Below are 26,845 nucleotides of genomic sequence, written 5' to 3'. Positions count from 1 at the left end.
TCTAAGTATGAATTTCTTCACAAATCCGCACAAATTTAAAACAGTGTAAACATATTGAATTTGTAAAATTAAAATCATCCGCCATTAAACGAAAATATATTATATTAAAAGCGCGAAATAAAAAATAGAACCGATATAAAATCTAAGAGAACTCTTTTGAACATGCGAATCCAACCTTGCACTGGTGAAAATTTCGACGGCAGGACTGGAGTTTGAAAAGGCATTTTTTTAGATAAACAAAAACTCCTTGCACCACCCCCGGAACTCAGAGCTGGTCTTATTTTACATTCAGTGGGAAATATTTGATTTTCTATATTAAGTCTTGGAGCAGGCATGCGTATAACTTTTCTTAGTGGCGTTTTCGGCTTAAAACCATATATAGATAACCTCTTTGGTGAGTTAGTGCAACTCGAACTTGTAGTCGAAGATTCGTAATTTTCGCTGTCTAAATGTACGTCAGTTTTTGGTATAACCATTTCATTGTAAACCCGCTGCGGTAAGGTCTTTGGAGCGGTCTTCGATTCACTGCGCACAGTATTATTCAGCTGTGGAGATTCAGAGTGGTCGAGTTCAATTGCATCATTTCCAGCATCATTACTAACCTCAATATCTACTGTCACTAATCCACCAATTTGATCACAATCAAGTATGTCGGGAAGACTTAAATTTCGTTTGATTTCCTTATTTTCAGAATTAGTGTCGGTGTCGGTATCAACTTCTTCTAGAGTGAGCGAGGCAAAATTTGAAACAGTGTTTTGTTTTGTTGCCAACTTTTCAAATTTCCGCGACAAAACTTTCACTACACCCTTGCCGTCATTGATATTAGCTTTTAATGGTCTCATTCGCCACTCTTTCAATATTTTCTCCTGTAGTATTTTCCGTTCCTCCATTTCAACCAATTTGTTAATAATTTCTAGTTTTCTTTCTATGTATTTGTATTTTTTCACTTCATCGCTTGTATCTTGCGGTGCGATATTTTCTTTAGCTTCTATATTCTGTCTACTATGACATGGAGCTTCACAATCAACTTTCGAAGAAATTCTCCGGTTCATTTGATTCTTAGCAGTTTTAACTGGTATTTTTTTCTTATTCTGTTCAGCGTAAAAATCCAAAGAATCTTTAGAAAATTCATTCTGACTGTCGTCAATCACATCTAAAGAATCCATACTGACATGATGCATTCTTTCCATCCTTTGCATTGCATATACCTCTAAACTGTCCATTTGCATTTCCGATTTATTTTCGTTTATATCTTTTTCTTTTACAAACATGTCGAAAGATTTTTCAGCGTTGTCTGTACAATCGACTTTGTTTGAATTCGAATCTTCTTGCTTTTTATTAGCATTGTAGTTTTTGTTTTGAAGTCCATCTAGTTTTGCTTTGTATTGAGATGATATAGAAGAACTAAGTGTGCCTTTTTCCAGCCCCGCTTTCAACCTGTTATTCATCTTTATCGAAGAAGTTCGTTTAGTAGGCTTTGGTGGTTTATGTGGAACAAATTCCATGGTAATTTTAACATTGTTGTTTTTCGGACCCGAACCCCTTTCTAAGCTCTTAGTGGTATTATTGCATTTAGCAGCATTCGCTTTTTCTTTATTCAGTTGATTTTTATTTACTTTTGTTTGTATATTTTTACGTATTTGCTCTTCAAACTTTTCAAGATTTTTCTGTACATGAGAGTTACGTTTCTCCATCAAATTTTTGAGAGGGTTAGGCTTAGATGCCGGTTCAAGTACTACTTCGAAACTGCAACTTTTTGATTTAACCATAGTGTTTTGTTCACCGCCATCCATCATTTTACTCTTATATTTATGTTTTTCGGAAAATTTCGGTTGCAAGGACTTGCTGGTGTTGGCCATGTAATCACTAGTATTGAGTCGCGGGATTTCATCGGACTCTTTTTTTTCTTTCGCATACTGCTGTATATTACTGCCATCAAAATAATATGCAATATTTTTAGCTTGCGGCAGAGTTTGTTTTGAAGCTGAATCATATAAACTTTTTGACCTTGTAACTGTTTTATGTCCAGGTAACTCACCGGTTGGTATATCAAATCCGTATACCTTATGAACCGGTGGTTTTGGGCTAACAACTATATCTCTATAATTAGAACTACTTTCACCTAAATAATTGTTATACATATAACCACCCATGTACGAAACATTATTAGGACTCGATCCATAACTTTTAGAACCGTTATCGAATTCATAGCAGCTTTTACTATTCGGTACACCCACAGGTTGGTGACGTGGTTGACGAGGATTCCGTGATCCTTCGAAGAGCATTTCTAACGGAGCGCTTTTTGTGCACTCCGAGTCGTCAGAAAGAACGCTCTCTAACGAGTTGCAGTTAGTCCTAGATAGCTGGATATCGTCCAAATACATTTCATCGGACAACACAGACTCTTGGCTACAACTTGATTTCATATATTTTTTCTGATTCAAAAAGAAACTAGCACTGCTATGCCTGTGAGTTTCTAAATAATGTTCATCCGGCTCATTAAGGTTCTCAAATGAGCAATTTTGTGAATCGTTAATATTATACCGACTGTCGAACTTGGCTTGCTGAAAGGCAATTTCGTTACCGTATCTCAAAAATATTTCATTGGAAACACTAGAGCAGTTTGAATTATCACTCAAAACTGACTCATTTGAACGTGTAATACATCGTTTTGTTAAAACACTTTGACATCTGTACATATTGTATTGAGAATTCATTGTATAATTTTCATCCATGACACCATCAATATCCGAAGGCATGTTTCTCGGAAGTGTAGAACTTTTCTGACTTATACAAGGAGGTTTGAAAGGAACAGTTGGTTTGTCCATAGCAGCACCTGATATTTCGTAGTTTGAAACTGCACGACGTGTCATACCTTTTGCTTTAGTGTGCTTTTTACAGATTTTCTTTGAATACAGTTTGTTCTTGCAGCTGACGTCTTGACTCAGACTACAGTCCTCGAGGGAATCTGATGAAAAATTGCCATCATCTTTTTCTTCGACTTCCTTTGTAGGTTGAAGATCTAAATCAGTTTGATTATTCGGTTCGTATTCATCCAAATCGCCATATTTTCTAGTTATCTCCGCAATCATCTTTTCCGTGTCACTTTTAATAGAGTCAACTATACTTTTTCCGCTGTCTTTAACTCTATTATCTAAACCAACAAAAAAACTAAGGGAGTTTCTTTTCTTTGGATCCGGCGGTGGATTTTGAGCCTTACCCTGATTTTGATTAGTTTGCGGAACTTTATCCGCCCATTTGCATTCTTCAGAGACTGGTGATACAGGACATGATTTATAATTTTTAAATATGCTCCTTGAATTTGGTTTGGGAGTTTTAGGTTGAGGTTTTTCTGACAAATTTAAATGGAAGTTACGTGGGGGAATTTTAGGCGGTACATCTTTTTCTTCTTGAAGGTTAACAGGAAACAGTCTATTGAAGACTTTAGATTGCACTTGTTTTTTTCCCATGTCTATCGTGAACGCCGGCGGTTGCTGCTTTTGAGGCACTTGCTCTTTAAATACAGGTTTTTTATTGTAAGGTATAAAATTAAAATTTCTTTTATCAGGTTGCTTCTGTACAATACCAGCATGGGGAGGAATATAGGGAGCTATATTATCAAAATACTCCGGCATCATCCTATGGTTAACGTTCGCGGGTATGGCGTAAGGGTTTTTGTTACGATAATCCAGATTCATATTCTGATACGGGTTCAGACTGTCAAAGAAGTTAAAGCTATCTAAATTCTCTTCGGGATATAATGGCAGATTAGATACTCCTGGTCAGCATGATGAAGGAAAATTTTTTTCATTTGTTAGTACAATGAATACAAAACAAATTCGATAATATTGCAAAATGTTAGTGATATCAAACGGCAATCGATTCGGTTGCCACATAGTGAATTACATTTCTGTCGTATCAAGCCTGAACAAGGTAATGAATCCAAAATCACATTGTTCAGGACAGCCATTCTTAAATTTAAACTTATGGCAGCAAATTTTGGTTTTATGTTATTCAAATACATTTTTTACTTAAATATTATTATTTGTGAATGATGAATTTAGTGTATTTGCTGGTTACCTATGCAAGAGTACACTATTCAAGCCTGATACATAAATTAACACCATAGTAATGACATTTTGTATCAATGTAAAATAAATAATTACACTGATTAGACAATTTTTTTAAAGAAACTAATGAATTGTAATTAACTATGAGTTACCTTTTATAATACTTAATCATAAACATAAATTGACTATTTAAATTCATTAGCTTAATTTAAATAATAAATTGTTGTAAATATATAAAAATATGCATATATTGTTCATTAGTGCGAAATTTTTGCTTAAATCAATGTGTTGCAGATCTTCGCTAAAATAATGACTAATATAAAATTTCAAAACTCACCATAAGGTCTTGAGTTAGACGGTATTGCCATCGAAACTGGCCTGTGCCGACGCGAATTGTCCTTCTCTGGTATATAGGACAAGTCCGTAGTGGACTGACTCGATTTCAAATTGGACCGGAAAGCAACCTAACAATTGAAAATATTACGTTATTAATTTAAAAATTCTTACACACGTGGAGGTTTGGATCTAAACTTTTAACTAATAATTTTAATTTTGTAGCAAAGTTTATATTGCCATGAGTATATATATTTATTTTATATATTAAACATCAGGTTATTTATATATCAAAGATATACATTTATTTATTTTATAAGTAATCACACAGATCACCTAAGACAACTCCCACATATAAGATCAATCATGAAATATAACGTTACTTTTTGGGATTCTTTATTCTTTTAAACCCCCATCAAAGTAAAATGCTACATTTAAAAAATAGCTCCTTGAAGGATATGCTTTATAATGCTTTTTGGTGAGGCGTCATCTAAAATAATAACAAACAAGAAAATTAAATATCGTTAGCTATGTACCAGCAGGATATTATTTGTTAATAAGTCAACTCTCTCGATATTTCATATGTAAATATTAACATTAAAATTATAGCAATTCGCGCTATATATTTCCAACGTTCGTTTTAAATTACATATAGATGACGTCAAAACGAGGCATTAGAATATTTCTTTTAAGATGTTACTACAATTGTCCACATCACAAAAGGAAGCCAGTAAAAGTAAATATTCCATCCAAGGGTGGGAACTATAATGCTGCCGAAACCGCTGTACTGCGCTGTAGGGACGCGCGGTGAATTGGGGTCCCAAGAAAAGAGAGTATTCGGTAGCACTATACCAGGACCACACATTTCAGAACTGATGGAACGACGGAAGAGAGACTAGTTCCATATACATACATTCTCAAGTTGGCGCCGTGTCTCCAGGATCCTCCTCTGCAACTCCTCGCGACGGCGAACTGCTTCAGGGTCGGGGCGCGCGACGGGGGCACGGGACAAATGCTGCGCCGACAGTGAGTTGTTGCCTGCAAATATTATTTACTGTACTGAAAATGTACTGTAACCTAGTAAATAACAAGCAACACGGTCACCTTTTGGAAACTGATGTGATTATGAAACAACGTAGAATACACTGATCGCCCTAATATATGAGATTTAATATCTTATGAAAACAATAATTTTATTATATAGCCCCAGCGTCCCTAAACTTAACTACTAAAATCTAAATATAAAAGCTTACGCGCTGTTATGTACCAGTAATACTTAACTAGGCGTACACTGGCAAAAAAGTAGGGAATTCATTTTAATTTTATTTTTCATTTTAATAACATATTATTGTTTTATTATGAAGATTGAAATTTTTTGGAGGTAATTCCGTATCTTCCATTTTCGCGACATTAACTATGTCGTCGATCCACCTAGAGGGTGGCTTACCGACGCCGCGTCTACTGGTTCATGATATCCACTCGAGAACCTTTCGGTCCACACCAACATCGATTGCACGAGTGATGCCCCTGCCACTTCAAACGAGCAATTCTTTGAACATCGTCGGCGACCTTTGTTCTGCATCCTGTCATTTTTAATTCGATCTCGCAGCAAAATTGCGACCATAGCCTTCTCAATTGCTCTCTGTGTGAGCCTTCTCATAAAATCCATCGTACTAACAGTAAAAACTCAATAGATTTTCTGTTTCACGATCGTATTATACAACGAAAGTTAAAACGATATTTTGACTTTATAAGGTAGTTTATCTATTATAAGCTTAAATTTAAGGTAATATTTTATAAAATTAACATAATAGGTACTCGAGGACATAAAATATAATTAACGTATTGAAAGACAGGATAAAGAACAATAACTTTTCGAGGTTAATTAGATTTTCTTGTTATTTTTCGTTCACTTTTTATTTTCTGAGTGTATGGACAATTTTTACATATTTGTTAATATATAACATAATATGTTGCAAGAATTAACCGTATCTATGTTCATGAATATCGTTGTACCTTATAAAAATAAATATTAATCGTGATAGATTCAAGTTTTGTACTATATTATTATAACAAAAGTACACGCACTAAACAAATTTATAATACAAATACTTTTCTTTAACATAACAGAAAGAATTAAATTTTAAAATTATCTTAGCCTTATAAACTTTTTAGACACGGTTGGACCCATCTCAAAATATCTATGTGCTCATACATTTATCTGATCCTCTTTATTTTGTTGTTTGCAACACCATAAGGATTTATATTAAATATATTTGATTGCGTCGGCAAAGTTTATCGTCGTTTTATAGGTTCATCGAGCATTGAAATATTTTTTTTTTATGATCTTATATCTATGTATGTCATTATACCTACGTTATGTTATAACTATATAAAATTTGTGTACAGCCTAGGGATTTCTATTTTCTAAATTTTTGTGCCATAAAAGGTGAATAAACAATTGCTTAGCTCCCTCAAGTAAAGATTGCTACAAGATTTGGAATACAAAAAAGGCGTCCATCACCGAATTCCCATGAGTATAATATCAGCTCACAGTCTGGTTTGTTTCTGCGGCATTCACCTCCAGTGAGCGTGGAATCCAACTCAACGCCACTGAGGCTGTCGAAGGCCGACTTGAGGTACTTCTCTCTCCGACCAGCCGTGTCGATAGACTCGCACGAACCGGACAGCGGGTTGCGGTCTGCATTGTCGCCTGATGGGGTCGACACCTGGTAAATAAAAATTAATTAAAATGTAACTTAAATTAAAGTTCTCAGACTATTCCAAAAATAATGTTAAAATATATAGTTGTCAAATAATAATAGAATTATAATTAATATATAATTACAGCTGTCCCCCGCCTGTTTTGCGAACTTTTAAATACCTCTTAACCCCTTTGAGGGCGAATTTCATAAAATCCGTTGTTAGCTGACCTCTACTGGGTAAAAGTAATATTCCTACAATATTTCAATAATATAAGCCTCATAATTCCATAGATATCGTAATGAATCTAACATAGATATTATACGCTTTCTTTGTCCTGATTTGGTAACGACTGTTACAGACAAATGCGTTTTTACTACGCGGCTCACATACAAATATCCGAAAATCTTATATCGGTGATTGCCAACAAAATTTACAATATTAACATGTACTAAGAAAAACGATGAAGAAAACGTGGCGATCGGTGACAAGATACTTTAACGCCGATTATAAATATATCGGAAAATTTAAGAAACACTTGAAGAAATTACTTATTAGTTCTTTATTTCAAAATCATTTAAAAAAAATTGAAATCTAATATATAAAATTCTCGTGTCACGGTGTTCGAACTTGAACTCCTCTGATCTAATTTTATATGCGTATTCATTAGGTCTGAGAATCGGCTACTATCTATTTTCCATACCCCTAAGTGATAAGGGTTGTTCACCCTTAAAATTTTTTTTTTAATTTTTTGACGATTTTTTTTTGTTTTTATTTCTTTACGATACAGCAAACAAAAATACATACAACCCTAAATTTTTACCCCTCTACGATAAACCCTTATTTTTTATTTGTTAATTAAATTTTTTTTTGCAAAACAACGTTTGCGGGATCAGCTAGTGTTTGTATAATAAGCACTTTTTGTAAAGGGGCGGAGATTTAACGTAATATTTTCAGGGGAAGATCGCAGAAAATTGATAACGAGAGATGCGGTTATTTAAATAAGTCAAAGGGGGCGTTACTCAAATTAATGTGTCATACAACTGAGTAATTTATATATGAGAAATAAATATAATAGTAATAATACCTCGTCGTCGTCAGAGTCATGTCCTGAGCCACTAAGCGATGTTGCAACGGGGGGTAGCTCTAGTCTTGGTGACTCTGCCTTCCACCGCTTCGAGCGACGCACAGATTGTCTCAACTCCTCTGCATCCATTGCGTTTACCATGAACTCTCTGCAATTAGACAAAACATAAATTTACTTTTAAAAATATATAACAGGCCAGCATTACCTCATGCTACAACTATTTCATATTCTTTTTTTTTAGGCCTATAGACGCCCATTATGTATAAACCTCCACTAAAGATAGGCACGATTACCAATCTTGTATCTGCATGCATCAAGCGACTCCCCGCGGACTTAACAATGTCGTAATTCTATCCAGTGGGGTGCCTACCCACGCCGTGATGCTCGTGGTCACCATCATATGCGCGTCGCAGCTGGGAGGAGTATCGACCAATCCGCTCTATCTGTCCACTGTCAACGCTCCACATACTCTCTTTTCCTCGTCCTTCACCTCACCGCGCTTTTCTTAAGCGCGGTGGTACAGAAGTTTTTAGCGGAAGTATTTATTTTGTTTGTAAAATATTGCGAGTGAAAACTATGTCCAGTTTTTGGACGAAAGCTGAAGACGCTTATATTGATTTCTTTCATGTACCTAAGCCTGAGGACTCCTATAGAAACCTCCGCTAAAGGTGCTATTAATTACCGAATTATGTTATTACTTGCCTATATGTAAATACGTGATAATATTCTACAAGCACTTGATCTTAATTATTACAATTAACATCATATGATTACCCAGGCGTGTCTTCGTCGTTGTTACCGGGATAGTATGTAGGCCTATTCCCTCTTTCAGAGGACGAAGTCCTCTCGCCGTCCGATATGTCTTCGATGTCGCCATCGTGCTCCGTTGACTCTTGATCCTGAACAATAACAAATGTCTAAATAAACGTCCATTCGACTCTAAGGATCATTTGAACTTGAGATATCTTTTTTAATAATGATAATCAGGTGTCTTTATTAGACTTTGGTTATAAAATATTTAATTATCGTCAATTCAGAAGGACATACTCTACTAGACATAGGCATTACTCATAGATTTTCAAAGACCTATAATTAGTGGTTCATATGTATCATCTTCTGAATGGATGTCGTTCGCTGCGCTTGTTTCTTCTACGTGCTATGTGCCTGCCTATAACCACGTTAACCTGCTGATCTGTTGGGCTATAATAGATACTATCATTCGTCTACGGATCGCCTTATGGCAGAGAAATGTCAAACGTAGCCCTCTCCAAAACTCATTGAGCAACTATAAATTGACGTAGAGACACATGAGAGAACAAGCTAAGTGCCATAAGTGATAGATGGTAGTAATCACACAAATTTGACGAGCATTCTACGAACTCGGTGCCCTTAAAGCTATTTGTATTGCAAATAGTCACTATGTAGGTCAATTGTACGTTATTAATTTGTTTAACTAAAATAATGATGCTTTTCAAAATTCTGATATCAATCTTGATTTATTTTCGTAGCGAAGCTCCATGTGAAATGTTCAAAACGAAATTCGCGTAAAATATGAGTTACATTTTGCTCCTAGGAGAAACAATAATGTGAGACGTATATAACAATTAAACTGGTCTTTAAGTAACAACGGCGGAAACATTAAAGAATAATAAAAGCAAAAAATAAGCAAAAAAAAAAAAAGAAAAAGCGAACCTCGTATTTAAAACTGCCGAGAGACGAGTCGTCGGTGTGATGTCGAGTGCGAGCGTCTGCGGCACGCGCTTTCGACAAATTTAACGTGACCTAACACATGTAGCGAAACCAAAAATTAAATTAAAACAAATGTTACACAATAACAAAAATATATATTAACAAAAAATAATTCACGTGCTATAAATAAACCATTAATTATAAAAATATTGAGTGTTTAAAATGATTTGCAATTCAATAAAAAGTAATTCTCGTGTGTTACCAGTGAGTTCAAGCTCGAAAGTTAGTGCAGATGTTAGTAATTAGTGTTTTATTATTAAAAATAATAATTATATTACAAATCAGTTCCTCGTTTATTTTTGTCAAATACATTAAAATCTGTGATTGAATAATTGAATATATTAAATAATATTTTACATAAGAAAAATAATAATACGACTTTTTATTCGGAAAAAAAAAGTTAATTTTTTTCACAACTATCCGAGTCAAGTTGTTGAAAGATAGCTTAGCTTTGAGTTATTTGTTGAAACGCAAAGGAAACAAAGAAAATTAATTATTCTACAATCAATAGCCAGCACACGAACATTTAATTCTATATACAATATTATTTATCAATACGAAAATGTATATTAAAATAGAAACTACTAAAATATTATTAAATATATCTAATTCTACAATAAGAACACAAATTTATCAAACCTACAATAGTAGAATTTATTTCATAACAAGATTGCCCAGTTCGTAAAATTAGTGAATGAAGGTTTGTTGAAAGCGGAATTGTGGATTTCACAAAATCTATCTGACCAAAATATTCCTTCCAGTCTTATGGTGATATATGAATCTCTTACATATTTACGTACATACAAACGTATACATATATATGCATGCAATTATTTAATCACTAATAATAATACTCTATTATCACCCTCCGCATTTTTATTAAAATAGTTGTTAAAATAGACTATGTATAGTTAGATTTTTATGAATTAAGAATAATAACTATAAATGATTTTAAAACTAGAACTATGTAAGCATTTTAAACAGATGCATGCCCCATATTGACTACAACTAAACAGTACAAAACAAAGAAAAACTTTTTGAAAAATTCAACTAAATTTTATAACAAATACTACAAGGTAAAATATATAATGTATGTATGTACAAAAATGTAATAATTAAGATTGAAAACTAACATAATATTTTATTAAATCATTATTTAAAGTAATGAATTAAAACTACAAAAGATTTTGAAATTTGTTATATTTTTTCTCATCATATCTTGAATTAAATTTTATTAAAACATTTCCTATAAAGAGAAACAAGTAATTTTTGAAAATGAAAAATGTCACAAGCGCACAAAACACAAGCCACGCAATGTGAGAACAACAAATGCGAAATCAAAACAAATCAATAAAAAAAAAAATAACAAAAACCTTCTCGACTCTTGGAGATATTGTCAAAATGTCGTATGTCGTTTTCATAGTGGCGTCAAAGTGACGGAATAGAGCTTCCACACGCGGCAGCTGTGCCAAGTTGAGAGATTTCGGCCTCTATATACACGAGGAGTAAGGACCACAACCATTATGAAAAGATGCTGTTAATATCACTTGATTTAAAATTTATATTCTCTTTTAAAGGTAATATTAGAATTAAAATAAATGTCAAAGGAAAAATAATAAACATGTTACAAACTTAATATCCAAATACCAGTGTCATTGTTTCTGACAAAATAAAAAAAAATGTATTTTAATAACGGGATTATTTAGCATATATTTCAATGGTATTTGAATATTTATTTTAAATACTAACCAACACCACAACCATAACCTTCATGTAAGTGATTAGACAATACAAATTAGTGACGTAAACATAAGCAAAAACACATTGGAATTAAAAATCGACGTGCAATTTTTAATTATTCAGTGTTGCGAACTACATTGTCCAAAGTCTATAAGTCTTTCAATTTTTATTTTAAACAAAAATCAACAGTGTTTCTATTTATTTGAGGATAAAATTTAAACTAGTGAAAGGCAACTACTAGTAAAATATATTCATAAAAATTTACCATTTCCTTAAGCGAAAGCATATCAACTTATTTGGAACGAAATTTCCCAAACACATATATACAAAGAACAAACATTATTCAAGATATTTTTTTTTTCTTTACATACCTGCTTAGCACTCTGATCTCTCCGCTTCTCAATATATCTTGTGTCTGTTCCACTGTCCAATGAACTATCTTTGGAGCCGTCAGAATCCCCTCGTTTCTCTGTTAGTTATAAAAATCATTTATTTCAATTCAAAATTAATTATTTCGATTTTACATACTTTCCTTATGGAGTGGCCAAACTGCGGCTCGCGAGCCACATGCGGCTCTTTGAACGATTAATTTAGGCAATGAAGCCTTAACAAAAGCTTTGAATTTTGTCGAGAATAAATATAAAATTGATTCAGGTATTTTATTACAGATGCATATACCTCGTTACAAAAAAGATCTGTGACTGTTTGTTATTCGTTAAAATATGTTTAACTAAACAATCCTACAAGATTAATTAATTTAAACTTACCAGGCGCAGGTTGTATTCTAGTAGCCCATTTACCACGGGCGGGGGGCGCCGGGGCAGCCGGTGTGAGAGGTCCTTCAGGAGCAGCCAATTCGTCGCCTAAACTCTTTTTCGCCCACGACGGTAGTTTGCCAATTCTTAACCTTAAAATTATTAAATATATTATTATTAATAAGAATTAAGAATTCTGGAAGTATTTTTAAAAAGTAACATGAAAACTACAACAAGAACATTAAGTAGTATTTTTAATGGCGCCCGTTATTGGTCGCTGTTACACTAAACTTACAATTTTTAATTAATTATTCCACATCCTTCTTTTTATTTCCTTACTCCACTTTTAGCTTTCTTAAGATATTTCATTCAGTTTTTAAACATACTTCGTAAATTATTCACTAATATTACATTATCATTAGTTACATAATATGTACATTAATATAGTTGTAGATTAATTTCAATATATTAATATAATATAACTACTCAACCACGCTTTGAAGATCGAAGAAACTATGTATGATCAATTTTTTTGTTACCTGATTAAAACAACCCCAGGTTCTTTTAGGTTATGTTTTGTGTTATTTTAGAAACACTCTTCCAAATAGTCATGAATTACTTAAAATTATTAATAGTGTAATTCACTGACACAGAAAAACATTTGTCATATGTTTTGGTAAAATAATTTTTTCTCCATGCGAATATAGGTTAACTAAAGTCGCATTTATACATATACGTTTACCAAAGAACATAACATAAAATATATTATAAATTAATTCGGTAAAAGGAAGGTGTTTATAAATCCAAATGTAATATACTCACGTATAATCTGCAACAACCGGTGTGCTGAATTTGTTTGTATCTCCTAAGTCACGAGGTGGTGAACCCAATTGTGAATCAGTCTCACTGTCTAAGCCTGATGCTCCATTCGTTGGTTGTGGGATTTTTCTGAATATTCAGAAATAATTTACAATAAACCCATGTGAAAATTTTAGACAAGCTATAATAATATCAGATGCAATTGAGTTTTGAAGTAAACCTTGAAGATTATTATAAAACCCCATTTACCTGCCCTGTCGTATCGCTTGCTGTGCCAACCTAGCTCTCATAGTGACCACCATATCGTGGGGAACACGCCATACGAATATACAACCATCACCACTTGCTGACACTAAGTGCTGGCAGTCGGGAGTAAACCTGGAAAAATAATAACAAATTCAAATTTTAAAATATTATATTTCAAATAGGCATTTATATGCACTCTTCAATCGTCGAATTATTTTAACATGATAAGTAGCATGCTACCACCGGCTCGGAATATCGAATAGAGCAAGCCAAAACCTCAACAGTTACTTATTTAAACGAAATTTAACTACTTTTGGTGTATACATTATAATATCAATTGAGTAAATGAGTCAATAAATGAAGTTCTACACATTTCGATCAAGTAAAAACTCCTGAATGTGATAATAACATTTATTCAATAATACAATTTTAATTCTAGATTTAAAACATGTACATATTCATCACTCACACTTATGAAAGATTTGTTAACTATTTGAACGAAATTTAAGCATTACGAAAAAATAAATGATTAAATTAAAAATTGTACATATGCTCTACTCTTCGCTTTTATTTAGATACAATCAATACAAGTTATGCATTCTTTCATGTTATGAGTTCATGTATTGAGTGAATTGTGCATGTGATAATATAACATAAGATTAGTTACAGGAGCAAGCTCCTAAGGGGTTAATGTATAGCTCATTTCTATCTAAAAGTCAATGGTTTCCGAAATTATGAATATAGTGATGATAATATAGGTCCGGTGTTTTTTGAATTGGGATTACTAAATATTAAAATTAAATATTGTTTACTATTTATCGCTGCAGACTAAGTATTGTCAGGAGTTACTGGCTTGTCGCAGTCCTTTAGAAAATAATAATTACTACATTTTTTTGATTGATCACTTTATATAGTGTGATTTGACATAAGTGTATGTGTAAGTTTCTGGTTGACAAATGAGCTGTACATTTACCCCTTTGAAGCCTTTACTGTTATAACCAATCAAGCTGAGTATATTTAATAATTTGAATTCGACATACCTTAGCCCGGTAACGATTTCAGAATGTCCGTACATCGTGGCCATGCACTCTCCCGAATAATAATCGTAAACACTGAGAATCTTGTCCGTGCTAGAGGTAGCTAGGTAAATACCACTGTTGTCTAATGCAACCTGAAAATATAATATTGCTGAATGCATTGGTTTTGTGTAAGATTACATGGATTCCTTCTTTTTGAAACAATTATTTTAACCCAATTCAAATATAAAGGCTTTTAAGTTATTTTGGTTAATCTAAAAGTTTTAGAAAAATATAAAAAATTTAGTTTCTGTCAAAAAAACTTGGTAGGATTTAAAGTTAAAAGTATTTCTTAGTTATTACAAAAACCTGTGCGAAGACGTCTTGGTTGTTATTACCATTTGAAATTAGTTAAGCTTGAACAGTAACAATAAAAATAGACAGAGAAAGAATTGTTACAGACACAGCCAAATGTGTGCTATTGTGTAAATCTATACGGAAGCTTATATATATATAACATATTTCATGTTATAAACATAAATTTTCCAAAATCAATATTTAAAAACAATAAATTTAATCTATTTTAACAAAAAAAAAAAACATTTATAGCTAAATTCAACGAAATAAGACTGTTAAATGATTTGTTTTAAATAAAATGTTCATATGTATATATATGTACATATGGAGATACCTTAATAAGCGTGCCATCTTCGGCCGTGGTGCCTCGGAACGTTTTCGTATGTCTGCCATGTGCTGCGCTGTACACTCTTACATTGCGATCCTAGATTAAATTAAATAAAATTAAAATCTATAACATACTTAACTTTTAACAATGCTGACTATATTTACACAAATATGTAAACAAAGTTTATATCATTACCTGACAGGCAGTGAGGATATGTCGACCGCCCGCGTCGACTTCCATGTCGTAAAGCGTGGTGCGTCCGGAAACATTCTGTCCACGTGCGAACTGGTAACTGCCATCTTGTGTCTATAAGTTGAAACATTGAATTATTTAGTTTAGTATTCAAGATTAAAAAATATATATTTAAACTGTATCGATTAGATACTATTATACTAGCTGCCGCCTCCCTGCCTGATTTGCGAACTTAGTGAATACCACCTTTAACTACCTCTTGCGTGTGGAATTTCTTAAAATCGCTTCTTAGCTGACCTCTACTCAATGAAAGGAATACTCCTACCAAATTACAAACCTCTAATCGCTATGGTTTCAGAAAAATCATGATCTATCAGTACATCGGAGGATATGTATTTTGTACCTATAGAGATAGTTACTGTACTTATGTCAATTAAAATGAATGACTAATTATATCATTTGGTTAAAACATGAATTATGGTATTATTGTAAAAAGTTTTAACAGATTGTTTCTGTAATATTGTGATACTTAAAGATAGAAACACACATTTTCTAAATCCAAATCATTATTGGTCCACATAAACACAATATACCTTAACACCCGTGGTCATTAGCAGTTCGCTACAAAATTTAATTTACAATATAAACGATGCCTGCAACTTACGGTTTTGAGTTGTCTGAAGAGGATGGTCTTATCTGCTCCACACGACACCATCTGCAGCCCGGAGCTAGAGCTTAGAAATCGAACGGCTGTGATAGACGACGAGTGTTCATCTAAGGTTTGCAAGATCTGATAACCCTGTGAAGAAACATAAATATGAATTAAAATTAGGTAAATAAATTATTTCTTAAAAATTTACATTCCTCTGGGTACATTAAAAACTGTATCTTTAGCTTGATTATGCATATATAACCACTATAGCACACAGAAAAAATGGCACCTCCAGGTTCCAGAGACCACGGACCGAAATACTCAGTATAAGACATCCGCCAACAAAGAAGATAGACAACTTCCTTGAGGTTGTCTGAAGATGCTGGATGCAGACCGCATCCAATTGATACTGGTAGAAATCGGTTAAGTAGCTGTATCTTGAGGTAGAGGTATTATGGCTGAATTGATGATGATGACCGCAATAAGCGGTACGGAACACCTACCTTCTCAACAAGGAACACATGTACAAGGCGATCTCTTGAGGCGGAGGCGAGTAGACGTGGTCGAGCTGAGTACTCGAGGCAAAGCACCTCGGCGTCGTGAGCCTCCAGCGTGTGCAGCGGCGATCCATCGGACGAGTGCACCCACACGTTGCCCGCTCGGTCGCCCGCCGCCACGTGACGCCCGCAAGGCGACACACGCACACATCTACCAAAAATATTATTTTATACATCGGGCCTCATTGTAAAGCACACAGTCGCTCAACAAGCCTTGAAGAGTGAAAGAAGAGTAAAGAAATTAAAAGAAGGATGTGAAATAATTTAATAAAAATTGTAAGATCCCTGTCTCTAAACTAGATTGGGATGAACGATAGGCCCCCAATAACAGGGTCCATAAAAAATACTGATCTAAAAGATTTACAACAAGGATCCTGAATACAGTCACTGTATTGTGTAAAAATTTGATACATTGTTATATAATACCACCTACCACACCCTAGAATAAGTTCTCAATGAAGCATCTGAACATAGTTACTGTAAAGATGTCAAAACTTCACTTTCAGAGCTGTCACAAAGAAAAGAAATATCTCTACCTTAATTTGTAACTAACCTCATATAAGAAAAGTACTCTATGAAAGTTTAAAAAAAAAAGTACTACCATGTTCATTCAAAAGTATAAGAAATGATATTAAACAGTTTTTTAAAAGCACTTGTTTTATGAATATAAGCATATTTACCTTACACCAATTTTATCGTCATATGTCTTTGACTTGTCCTTATCGCTGGTCGCAGTCAGGTCCACATCCTTCAGGAACTTCAACTCAGGATCGATGTATATTATTTTATTTAATTCCTTAAAACAAATACAAATATTATTTAGTATTTCCAAATATTTTTTATATTTTACCAAGTTATTCTTAGAAATTGACAATAATCTTAGAAAGCAGTAGTGGGGAAGGAGAAGCTTCTATCCAGCAGTGGACATCCCACGGCTGAAATGATGATGATGATGAGAAGTTTTAAAGTTTGATTCCCAAAATAAATCTAAACCTTTGTATCAAATTGGAATATGCAGCAAGTGCCTAGTGTGTGAAAATAAAAGGTTAAATAGTTGATACACATACATTGCTGTAAATATTTGGTCCACTGGGATGCAAGTTCCAAACTCGCACGGTGTCGTCGCTGGAACAGGTGAGAAAACTCCCGACGGGCAGGTTGGCTTCGCTGATACCGCACACCATGTCCACGCCCCAAATACAAGCAGAATGATATAGTGCGGAATGTGATTTCCCAACCTGTAAATAGTTTTACAAAATGTTAAATTCAATCTTGAACCTTCCCAACTTTTATTTATTTGGATCCAGTCGACAATCACAAAAATATTGTAATCTAATATAAAACAAAACTGTAAAAAACTATGAGTACTATTATAAGCCGAAACAGCGATATGGAGACAAACAATTTGATCATAATATTTATATATTTATATATATATAAGTGAGATTTCTACTCATGTATAGACTCATCACGATATCCTTGGAACTATCAGGCCAAGAGGCTTGAAATTTTGGTAGAAATATTATTTTTGCCGAGTAGAGGTCAGCTAAGAATTAACGAATTTCTAGGGGAATTCATAAAAAAATGCTTATTTTCTAACTAAAGCTTCTAACTAAAACAATTTCAGTTGTAGGTTGGTTTCAGATTCGCATACTCTAGTGGAAATTGTTACGAGACGCCATTAATTTAGCCGTAGGATATCTATTATATATATACTATTAGATATATACCTCCCTTATAGATTTCCAATCGGGCCAATTGGAAGCGGCCTGTATCTGGCCTCTTTTGACAATCTAAACAAGACGTGTTGCGCATATAGATTGGCAATTTACTAACCCGTTTGATATCCCGCACATCCCATACATAAAGGCTGTGGTCGTTATACACGCAAGTGAGCTTATGGTTCCGCTCATCGTACGTCAAAGCAATTGCGTCCGGATAGCGCGCGTTTGTCGGCTGCGTAAACATATGACTGCGAAATAGATAATAAATGAATAAAAATAAATTGAAGTTGCATCATGATGAAAGAATTTTTTTTTAATAGAAGGTTAATCTTTCATTATTGTTATTTATAAATTTTCGCGAGTGTTTTATAATCATGAAGGCTCGGGTTATTATAGAATACTAGATCGGGACGCATAGTAGTTCAAAACTACGCAAAGAAGCAGAAATGCTTATGTTTTCTTGGGAACAATAACAATATTCTTTATTTCTTTTAGAGATCTTTAAGTCGCTTGGATAGACGTTCCATGAAGTGATCAGTCGCAACGAGGTTTAAAAGGCTAATTTAGCTTGGACTGTCGTTTATTACACTTTCGGTATTCCGACTCAAGGGAACCCAAAAAGGCCGTACCTCGACTTAATTGGCTTCTATTGCCTGACAAAGTTTATAATGATCACTTATGTTGTGTAAAAATACAGTATTAAAGTTAAATTTTGAATATCTGTATAAGTATATAAAAGTAATTACTGTGTATATAATAACTCACTTAATGTTAACGCCCTGTGCGACGTCAACGCCCAAGTAGTGAGTGCGAGGCAGCGTGGTTATATAGCGCAGCGAGTCAGGAGCAAAACACCGCACGATGCCCTCCGCGCACCCCACGAAGATGTAGTTTGCGCCGATCGCCATGCAGTTGGCAGACGTAGTCTGTAATTAAGACGGAATTATATCAATACATTAACTGGAACAAATACAATTTTAGTTAGTGCTTTATATCAACTGGGTCGAAAGAATTCAACGAGTTGGGAAATCATTATTATTTCAGCCCCAGGACGTCTAATGCTTGAAAAAGGTCTTTTTCATACTATTCCTAAAGGACCAACTCGAAATGGCCTAAATCCAGCATCTTTTGACGACCTATACAAGATGGTTAGTCCACCTTCCGAGTGAACTTTTTCTGCGATCGTTGATCCGAGATCTCCTCTCCAGGATCTTAGGGCCCCAGCTGCCATCTGTTCTACGCGCCATGTAATCGAAAATGCGCGCTGTCTATAGGATATGTAGTAGTTTCGCACGCCTTTGAGTATCTATATCACCACACCATATAAAAACAAAGATAAACTTGTGTTTACAAGTTCAATTTTATATTATATTGGCGACGTTGTAATTCCTCCATTTAGTCTGAAGGGTTTACCCTTACAATATTTTATCCATCTTTAGTAAACTCACCCGTAATTCAACCCATTTATCCAACAGCCGCCTGCTATTAAACTCGCAGAGCAAGCCGCCGCGCGTGATGGCGTACGTGCTGTCGGCAGCCTCGCCCCGGCCGCACACGACGTCGCAGAACTCATTGTCTTTCTGTTCGCCCAGGATCGCAGACCGGCCCATAAGCGGCACAGGTTCTTTAAACTGTAAATTAAGAATATTATATAATATACAAATATTTCATATTCCAAACTAGTGTAATTCTTTAAATATTTATTATTTTTTATTAGACATCTTACACTTAGATGCACGTTTTTGTACCATATTATTTATGTTAACCAATAAATAATTTTCGTATACAGGTTGACGCATTCCTCACAATATTAGAAGATTATTTTTTAAGTTTATGTAATATAAAAACAGTTTGTAAATAATACATCACAATCAAAATCTGCCTTAATTAATCACATTCAAAGAGGGAAACTGGCATAGAAAGCCCTCGTTCACATCTATGTTCAATAAAATAGAATAATGAGTATAAATAAATAAATAACTTAGTTTCTACATTATTGTAGAAGAGTATTTTATATAAGATTTTAATACATGTTATTATAGCATAAGTAAAGCTTTGTGGATAAATTAAATAATTTTAAATAAAAAAATGGATTAAATATCTAGTTTTAATGAAATACATGCAATAGACACACATAAAGCTACATCATAACAGAAAATGATTTATAATATACAGGATAATTAATGTTATTAAGCAAAATTTCAAAAAACCACTACAATAACATTAACGTTCGGCTCGTCGAACAAACCGGGACTGTACAGTGTGATTTAGTGTATTAGTAAAATTACCCATAAACAAAAAATAGATCATGTCGACATGTCGTAGCAGTGAAACAAAAATATTTGTTAATCGTTTTGTATTTGGAAAATATACTTAAAAGCTAGCAGACACATATAAACAGTAGTTGAAAATAAATATTACCTTAGCATTTCTTGAGTATTCCAAATACCAGAATTTGACATGTCGGAAGCCCACTGTTACAAAATAGTTGCCGCTCTCCGAGAAACTAACAGCCTTCACACGTGATGATACCTTAAATAAAAAATAGGAGTTAATACAAAATATGGACTAATTTGTAAATTAAGGAATTTGTCAAAGCAACTATAATAAATTTAGAACAGTAAATAAACTTTAATTCATTGTCATCATTTCAGCCATAAAACATCTACTGCTAGAAAAACCTTCCCCAGAGATTTTCAGTCGGATCGGTTAAAAGTGACCTGCATTATAAATAGGTTGTAATTATTTTTGTCATTTCTCTAAAATGTTATAAAAGGTCGCTTATCTGCCTGCCAAGCGTTGTTATTAGAGTATATCCAACAATAGATACCTTTGGGGAAGGCCTATGTCTATGCATTGCAGTGAACATAGAAAATTATGATTATTATGACTTAATTTTAAAATAAATCATCTGATTTAAATCTATGCAAGTACATTAATTATGTTAAAACAGCTACTTTTAACTAAATAAAACAAAAAAAATTTTAAACATACAAAGATAATTATTTCTTAAAACTCTTACCTTATTACTAGCAAGTTTGAGGTTGGCCCGCCAGTCCCAGACATTCACTATCATATCATGCTGGGAACCAACCGAGACTAGATACTTCGATGATGTCGAAAATGCCTGGAATAAAATAAGGCATAGCAAATAAGAAATTGTTATAACGATTTTTTTTTAAATTGCCTAATGTTCATTTTTTAAAAATATAAATATACATAATAATATACGATGTATAAGCACAAAGCAATAAAAGAACTCTCCCAATATTTTTTATACAATCGCCTCTTAGGTTATTAAAATAAAAAAAAAATTAATCAAATAAATATTATTATATTTAAGTAATTCAATAATTTATACATTTAAGTTGAATCACGTCGAAGATTTTTATTTATTAGCCTTAGTAGCTTAACATAGCGCTCTATTATTGTGATTTATTATTTGAGAATACATCATTAAAAAATCTTTATTTTATAGAAACTACACACTTCCACAGAATCAATGTATAGTAATATTTACTTACAACACAATTAACGCCATGTGTATGCCCGGGAAACTCAGCTATCTGTACAGCTCCAGACGCTGATGGATCCTGAAAATGAAAAATCAATAAATATTTGTGTCTCCTAAAGGTCTAGTTTTATGTAACAATCACCACGATTTACGCAAAAACTGTTTTATGTAGCAATACATCCTTCTTTTTAAGATGCCCACATTAATGTTTAATAATAATACAGTGTCCAGAATTTCGTCTCAGTTTTAAAATTTATAATCATAGAAACCAATATCCTCATGACATAAGAATGGATTCAATTAGTGTATGAGAAAAAAGAGGGAAAAAAGAATAGAATCATGCAATTCTCCCTCTCACTCTCCAAAATGTATGTTACTAAATATGGATACTTATTTTATGTAAATTATGTTAAATCACCTTTAATTCAAAAATTTATTTTCATGAATTCCTTCACTCAGTCCAAAACAGCAACTTCGCGAATAATTAAACACTATAATAACCCAACGTATCGGCACATATACCTTCTTATTTAATGCACGCCTTGTCACCTTCATTTTATCCATACATCCAACCATATACACATTAAAAATAACTTATCTATAGATCGGTAGATGGCGTTAAATTATTCTTTCCATGAGTTTGCCAACAGATAGCGGTAAGACATTTTTCAACATTGTGTATGGTATTACAAAAATGTGTATATTGTTAGTCTTGTAATAAACAAATGAAATGGTAGAAATTAAAATACTTATTACTGCGAAATATGTACTAAAATATTTTTAATACTTTATACATACCAAAACCTTTAATACAAAATACCTAGTTTGATCAAATATTATTTCTTTGTAAGCTATATCATAAGCAAGATAATATCACTACAAAAATATTGTAATCGTATTGCCTAGCTCTCATGTAATTAACAAATAACTTTGTAAATTTATGACTTATAGTGCCAGTGGGTGATAATCACTCTGGTAGCAATAGAAATTTAAATAAAATAAATAAAGGTTTTACTTTTCCATGATGGATCTCATGGTGGTCCACAGAATGTAATGGTAGTCATGATATATATTTAATCGATACATCGTCATGATGCATTGTAATAAAGAACGTTTCACTTCATCAGTAGTATAAGTTGTTGCTTCGGTACGTGTGAGTAGTTTCTCAACCAACCTGAAGATCCCATACTCTGACAGCGGGGGCGTGTCCACACTCGCCGGTGGCCAGGTAGCGTCCATCCGGGGAAAACGCAACGCACGTCACGCTTTTGCGCGATGCGTTCAACACATGCGACTGCCTGTTCTTCCGGACGTTGTATAATACCACCGTGCATCTGGAAATTAATGCATTAAAATTATTTTAAAAAGTTACAACAACTCAACATCTTTCTAAAATATTTAATTCCTATTGACAGGTTCTTGCCTGCTATTTAATCCTCATTCGGTAATTTAGTAGATTGTGGAGTCGGAGCCTTCGAGCTTCGCTATTTGCTATTTGCAATTAGAAATAATAAATGAAGTTATACGTAGAAAGCGTTTTCAAAATTCAGAATGCTACACGTATTAAAATTAATTATTGTTTACTGTCTGTCTTTAAACTGCCAGAATTTATTGACTTGTCGCATTCCAATAGGAACAATAAATTAATGTTACATTTTCAGAGTGATCGCTTTATACAGGTTGATTCGAATAGATGCAAAAGATTTAAGTTTTTACTAAGAAATAAATTATACATCCTTTTAAATATTTAACATCTGTAACCAATCATACTGTATATAATTTCTTTCTTCATAAAGAAAACAAAAATAAAAATGCGACGATAGAAAAACGACGATAAAGCTATGGTTGGTGCTGACATCGGAATACTAAGTGAAATGCCGTCATGAACAGCGGGCATGGATGAATATTGACAATGGGCTTAACACGGGACGTTTACGGGATTCGCGAGGTAGGTACACAGTGAACGCGGTAAACTTTTACTTAAATTAAATCTACCTGTATTTATAAAACAATCCTTTGTTTTATAGTTATACCATTTATAACTCAAGAGTGGTTGGACCAACTTTTATAATTTTTTTGTTTTTGGACTTGTCTTCCTCTGAAATAGATTAATAATAATAATAATAATATGATGTCTATTAGGCTAATAAAACTTAAACCTAATAATTGTGTTCATTGACAATTAGGCGAAACGAAGTTCTTCGGATCAGCTAATTTATAATAAAACACCTTATATAGTCATAAAAATTTTTTTGTACGAAATTATTCGTCCCATTATTCGAAAAACTGGCACCGGCTCCATCAAATTAGAACTTAAGTACTTGGCGACTTCCCAATTCGCTAGAACATATTATGTAACGGATTCACCAAGGAATATGCATAAAGGATATCTTTTGAAGATGCCTATATCCAGCAGTAGATGACCTTCAGCTGAAGCAGTAATGATGATGATGAACCACCTAGACTCGAAAAGACTAGGTCCTAGCACCATCATTCTTCTACCACCTCAAACTACGGGCGAAATGTAACAAGAAAACTCCCTAAGTTTTATCTATACATATGTTTCAATCTATGGCCTACCCATATGTCCATAAGTGAACGTCTTACGGCTGAAATAACATTAACTATGGCGATTAAAATTGTTAAACAGATTTAGATTCGGATTTCATAGCGTGTAATGATAAGGGACATAAAAGAAGGACAAGGTCCCCGCTTATCGCTCCGCTCGTCAATGTTCGAGCCGCGCGTGTTAAAATTAAGCCTTATTCGTATGTATGAGGAGTATTACCGTAGACGGCCTTTCTCACGGCCACACACGACAAATGCCTTGGTGTGCCGCTGTGTACATACCGAATGTTCCTGCATACGGGGACGCATCAATGAAGCTGATTATTGAGCAATTATATTCACGGCAGCGGACATTACAACAGGCGAATTAAAGAAGTTTTACGAAGAATTCGTTTTTATCACTTCATAGTGAATATAAATTAAACTCGATATTTAATTTAAAATTACGTTTACGAATTTAGCGATTTTTAACATAAAATTACGTAATATATCCAAAAAGTAAAAGGAATGGAACGAAATATCTGAAGAAAACAAGGAACAACTGAAAAAGCAAGTAAAATCAAGGAAGAACGCTGAAATCTTTTTATTCTTCGTAATCAGTTTGTCAAAATTACTTAACAAAATCAACAAATTTAACATATAAAAGAAAATTATTTACTATACACGTATTAATACATCTCGTGTCGGAAACGTCCCGTTACACTGTAAACAAAGCCTCAAGTCGCGGAAACGGAAACCGAGTGGGCACAGTCCGCCAGACAGGAGGTCGACGCACTGCGCCTGCGACATTTTTTCTCCATTCTTAAGTTTCTATAAGACCAGAGCGATTATATTTTTTAATAAAAATATAAAATTGAACCGCTCAAATCGCATTTTGAGTATTTTTCGGCACGTTTACTAATATTTTTAATAGCTATTCAACGTTAATGTTAATGCTAACAGTGAAACATTGGTAAGCAGTTAATAATAGTCATCATCATCATCATGTCAGCCGACAGACGCTCCCCGCTGCTAGGCATAGGCCTCCCCCAAAGGCCTCCACGATTACCTGTCTTGGGCTGCCCATATCCAGCAAACAGTAACTTTAAAACATGGGGCAATCTATGTGTAAAATTGTCAATAATAGAAGAGCTGACATTCAAAAACCTCTCATTAATCGAGAAACGTGTGACGCAAATGCACCAGAAAGAAAACTGGATACAATGAGTTATAGAGATTATACATAGAAGAAAGTACGTCATCAACAACAGGAGTACCGATCCTTACAGAAAGGACTAAAAAAGAATTGTCTTGTATAATACTTGTATGACGGTAACGATAACTCAACGGTAGAGGGGTGAGACTTACTATCGTATGTCGCGGGTTTGATTATTCGGATCTTATATAATTCACAATCTGTACATTTATTATATAGGATTGCTACTGCTTACAAACAAGTTTCCAGAGGAAGGGCAGCATGGTCTTCTGCGTACCATAATACCACACTGGCCTCGGTAACCCGCCTGACAAGCATGGCAGTTTTCGTACATCTCCCTATAGTTATCTTTGGAGGGCTATATACTGCAGAGCGTCTATGGACTGACACGACGATGTAATACGACGTTTTGGAATTTTACCATTCGCTACTAAAAAAACATATCATAACTAACTCTCCGTCGTGTGTTTAGTATTTAAAATCTTTGTTTTTAATTTTTAACACATTATAGTTATATAGTGAATATAAACATTTTAATGAAATTTCTTGCGTGTAGATTTTGTAGAAACCGTTCTTAGCTGAAATCTACTCGGCGATTAAAATATTTCCATCCAAATTTTAGTCTCTAAGCAAAGTTCTAGGGTGTGCTGAGGGCGATGATGAGGTTTAACTATTAACTATTTTCTAATAATAATATGTTGAATATATATTTTTTAAATTATGATATATATTAAATCATTTTACATTAACACACGCTGTATAACAGAAGCAACAAGGATATAAAGCACATTTCACACGGTGGCACTGACAGTTGCCCTCCTTTTCCTTTTCACCTTCGTGCATTAGAAGGGACCGCTAGCCGTCTGCGGGCCCCGCTCGAAGCCTGCCGGAGTTTAAAATGTATCGATTAAGGGCGCGCCCACACCACACCCCTGCGACGTGTGGAGCCGCGCCTCTATATAGCATGAGTGCATTAAACATATTATCAGTTTGTTCAACCCTTGATATGGTCTCGGTTTAAGTGTTCTTTTACTGACGCATCCTTTTCATAATTCTTCAATTGCACAAATTTCGGTGTTTTTAATTAGCATCAACTTTACAGGAGTAGGACGTTTCCCATAGATTTCTAATTAAGTCAGCTAAAAGCATATTGCATTCAGCGTTCTCTGATCAGCCCTATTCCTTATTGTGTTACAAAAAAAAAAAAAAATAGATAAATTTCAAAATTTAAAAAAGGAAT

General features: G+C 33.8%; 2 protein-coding genes across 2 annotated transcripts in view; both read right to left on the bottom strand.

The window, feature by feature from the left end:
• Wdr62 (WD repeat domain 62) overlaps positions 1 to 26,845 on the bottom strand; it is a 125,649-nt gene that overhangs the window by 8,966 nt on the left and 89,838 nt on the right. Inside the window, exons 4-28 of the mRNA XM_068766193.1 lie at positions 23,017 to 23,176; positions 21,853 to 21,921; positions 21,351 to 21,455; positions 20,750 to 20,860; positions 19,777 to 19,959; positions 19,094 to 19,254; positions 18,441 to 18,576; positions 17,672 to 17,842; positions 17,285 to 17,400; positions 16,551 to 16,755; positions 16,060 to 16,194; positions 15,399 to 15,509; positions 15,210 to 15,299; positions 14,543 to 14,673; positions 13,506 to 13,634; positions 13,260 to 13,385; positions 12,450 to 12,589; positions 12,054 to 12,151; positions 11,316 to 11,432; positions 9,886 to 9,975; positions 8,968 to 9,092; positions 8,194 to 8,341; positions 6,985 to 7,132; positions 5,317 to 5,441; positions 4,408 to 4,534 (exon numbers count right to left, since the gene is read on the bottom strand). Of these exons, the coding sequence (XP_068622294.1) occupies positions 4,408 to 4,534; positions 5,317 to 5,441; positions 6,985 to 7,132; positions 8,194 to 8,341; positions 8,968 to 9,092; positions 9,886 to 9,975; positions 11,316 to 11,432; positions 12,054 to 12,151; positions 12,450 to 12,589; positions 13,260 to 13,385; positions 13,506 to 13,634; positions 14,543 to 14,673; positions 15,210 to 15,299; positions 15,399 to 15,509; positions 16,060 to 16,194; positions 16,551 to 16,755; positions 17,285 to 17,400; positions 17,672 to 17,842; positions 18,441 to 18,576; positions 19,094 to 19,254; positions 19,777 to 19,959; positions 20,750 to 20,860; positions 21,351 to 21,455; positions 21,853 to 21,921; positions 23,017 to 23,176 (3,257 nt within the window). The remainder of the gene's footprint in view (positions 1 to 4,407; positions 4,535 to 5,316; positions 5,442 to 6,984; positions 7,133 to 8,193; positions 8,342 to 8,967; positions 9,093 to 9,885; positions 9,976 to 11,315; positions 11,433 to 12,053; positions 12,152 to 12,449; positions 12,590 to 13,259; positions 13,386 to 13,505; positions 13,635 to 14,542; positions 14,674 to 15,209; positions 15,300 to 15,398; positions 15,510 to 16,059; positions 16,195 to 16,550; positions 16,756 to 17,284; positions 17,401 to 17,671; positions 17,843 to 18,440; positions 18,577 to 19,093; positions 19,255 to 19,776; positions 19,960 to 20,749; positions 20,861 to 21,350; positions 21,456 to 21,852; positions 21,922 to 23,016; positions 23,177 to 26,845) is intronic.
• Positions 105 to 3,890, bottom strand: LOC137922932 (putative histone-lysine N-methyltransferase 1). The gene has a single exon (XM_068766043.1). It carries the CDS (start codon positions 3,696 to 3,698, stop codon positions 105 to 107), a length of 3,594 nt encoding a protein of 1,197 aa, XP_068622144.1. The 5' UTR covers positions 3,699 to 3,890.

Source organism: Battus philenor, unplaced genomic scaffold, assembly GCF_028537555.1.
Source record: "Battus philenor isolate CCGP_79_NKW_IND1 unplaced genomic scaffold, ilBatPhil1.0.hap1 SCAF_20, whole genome shotgun sequence".
Classification (NCBI taxonomy): Eukaryota; Metazoa; Arthropoda; class Insecta; order Lepidoptera; family Papilionidae; genus Battus; species Battus philenor.
The sequence above is the reverse complement of the archived record's forward strand: the minus strand, read 5'-3'. Positions and strand labels throughout refer to the sequence as shown.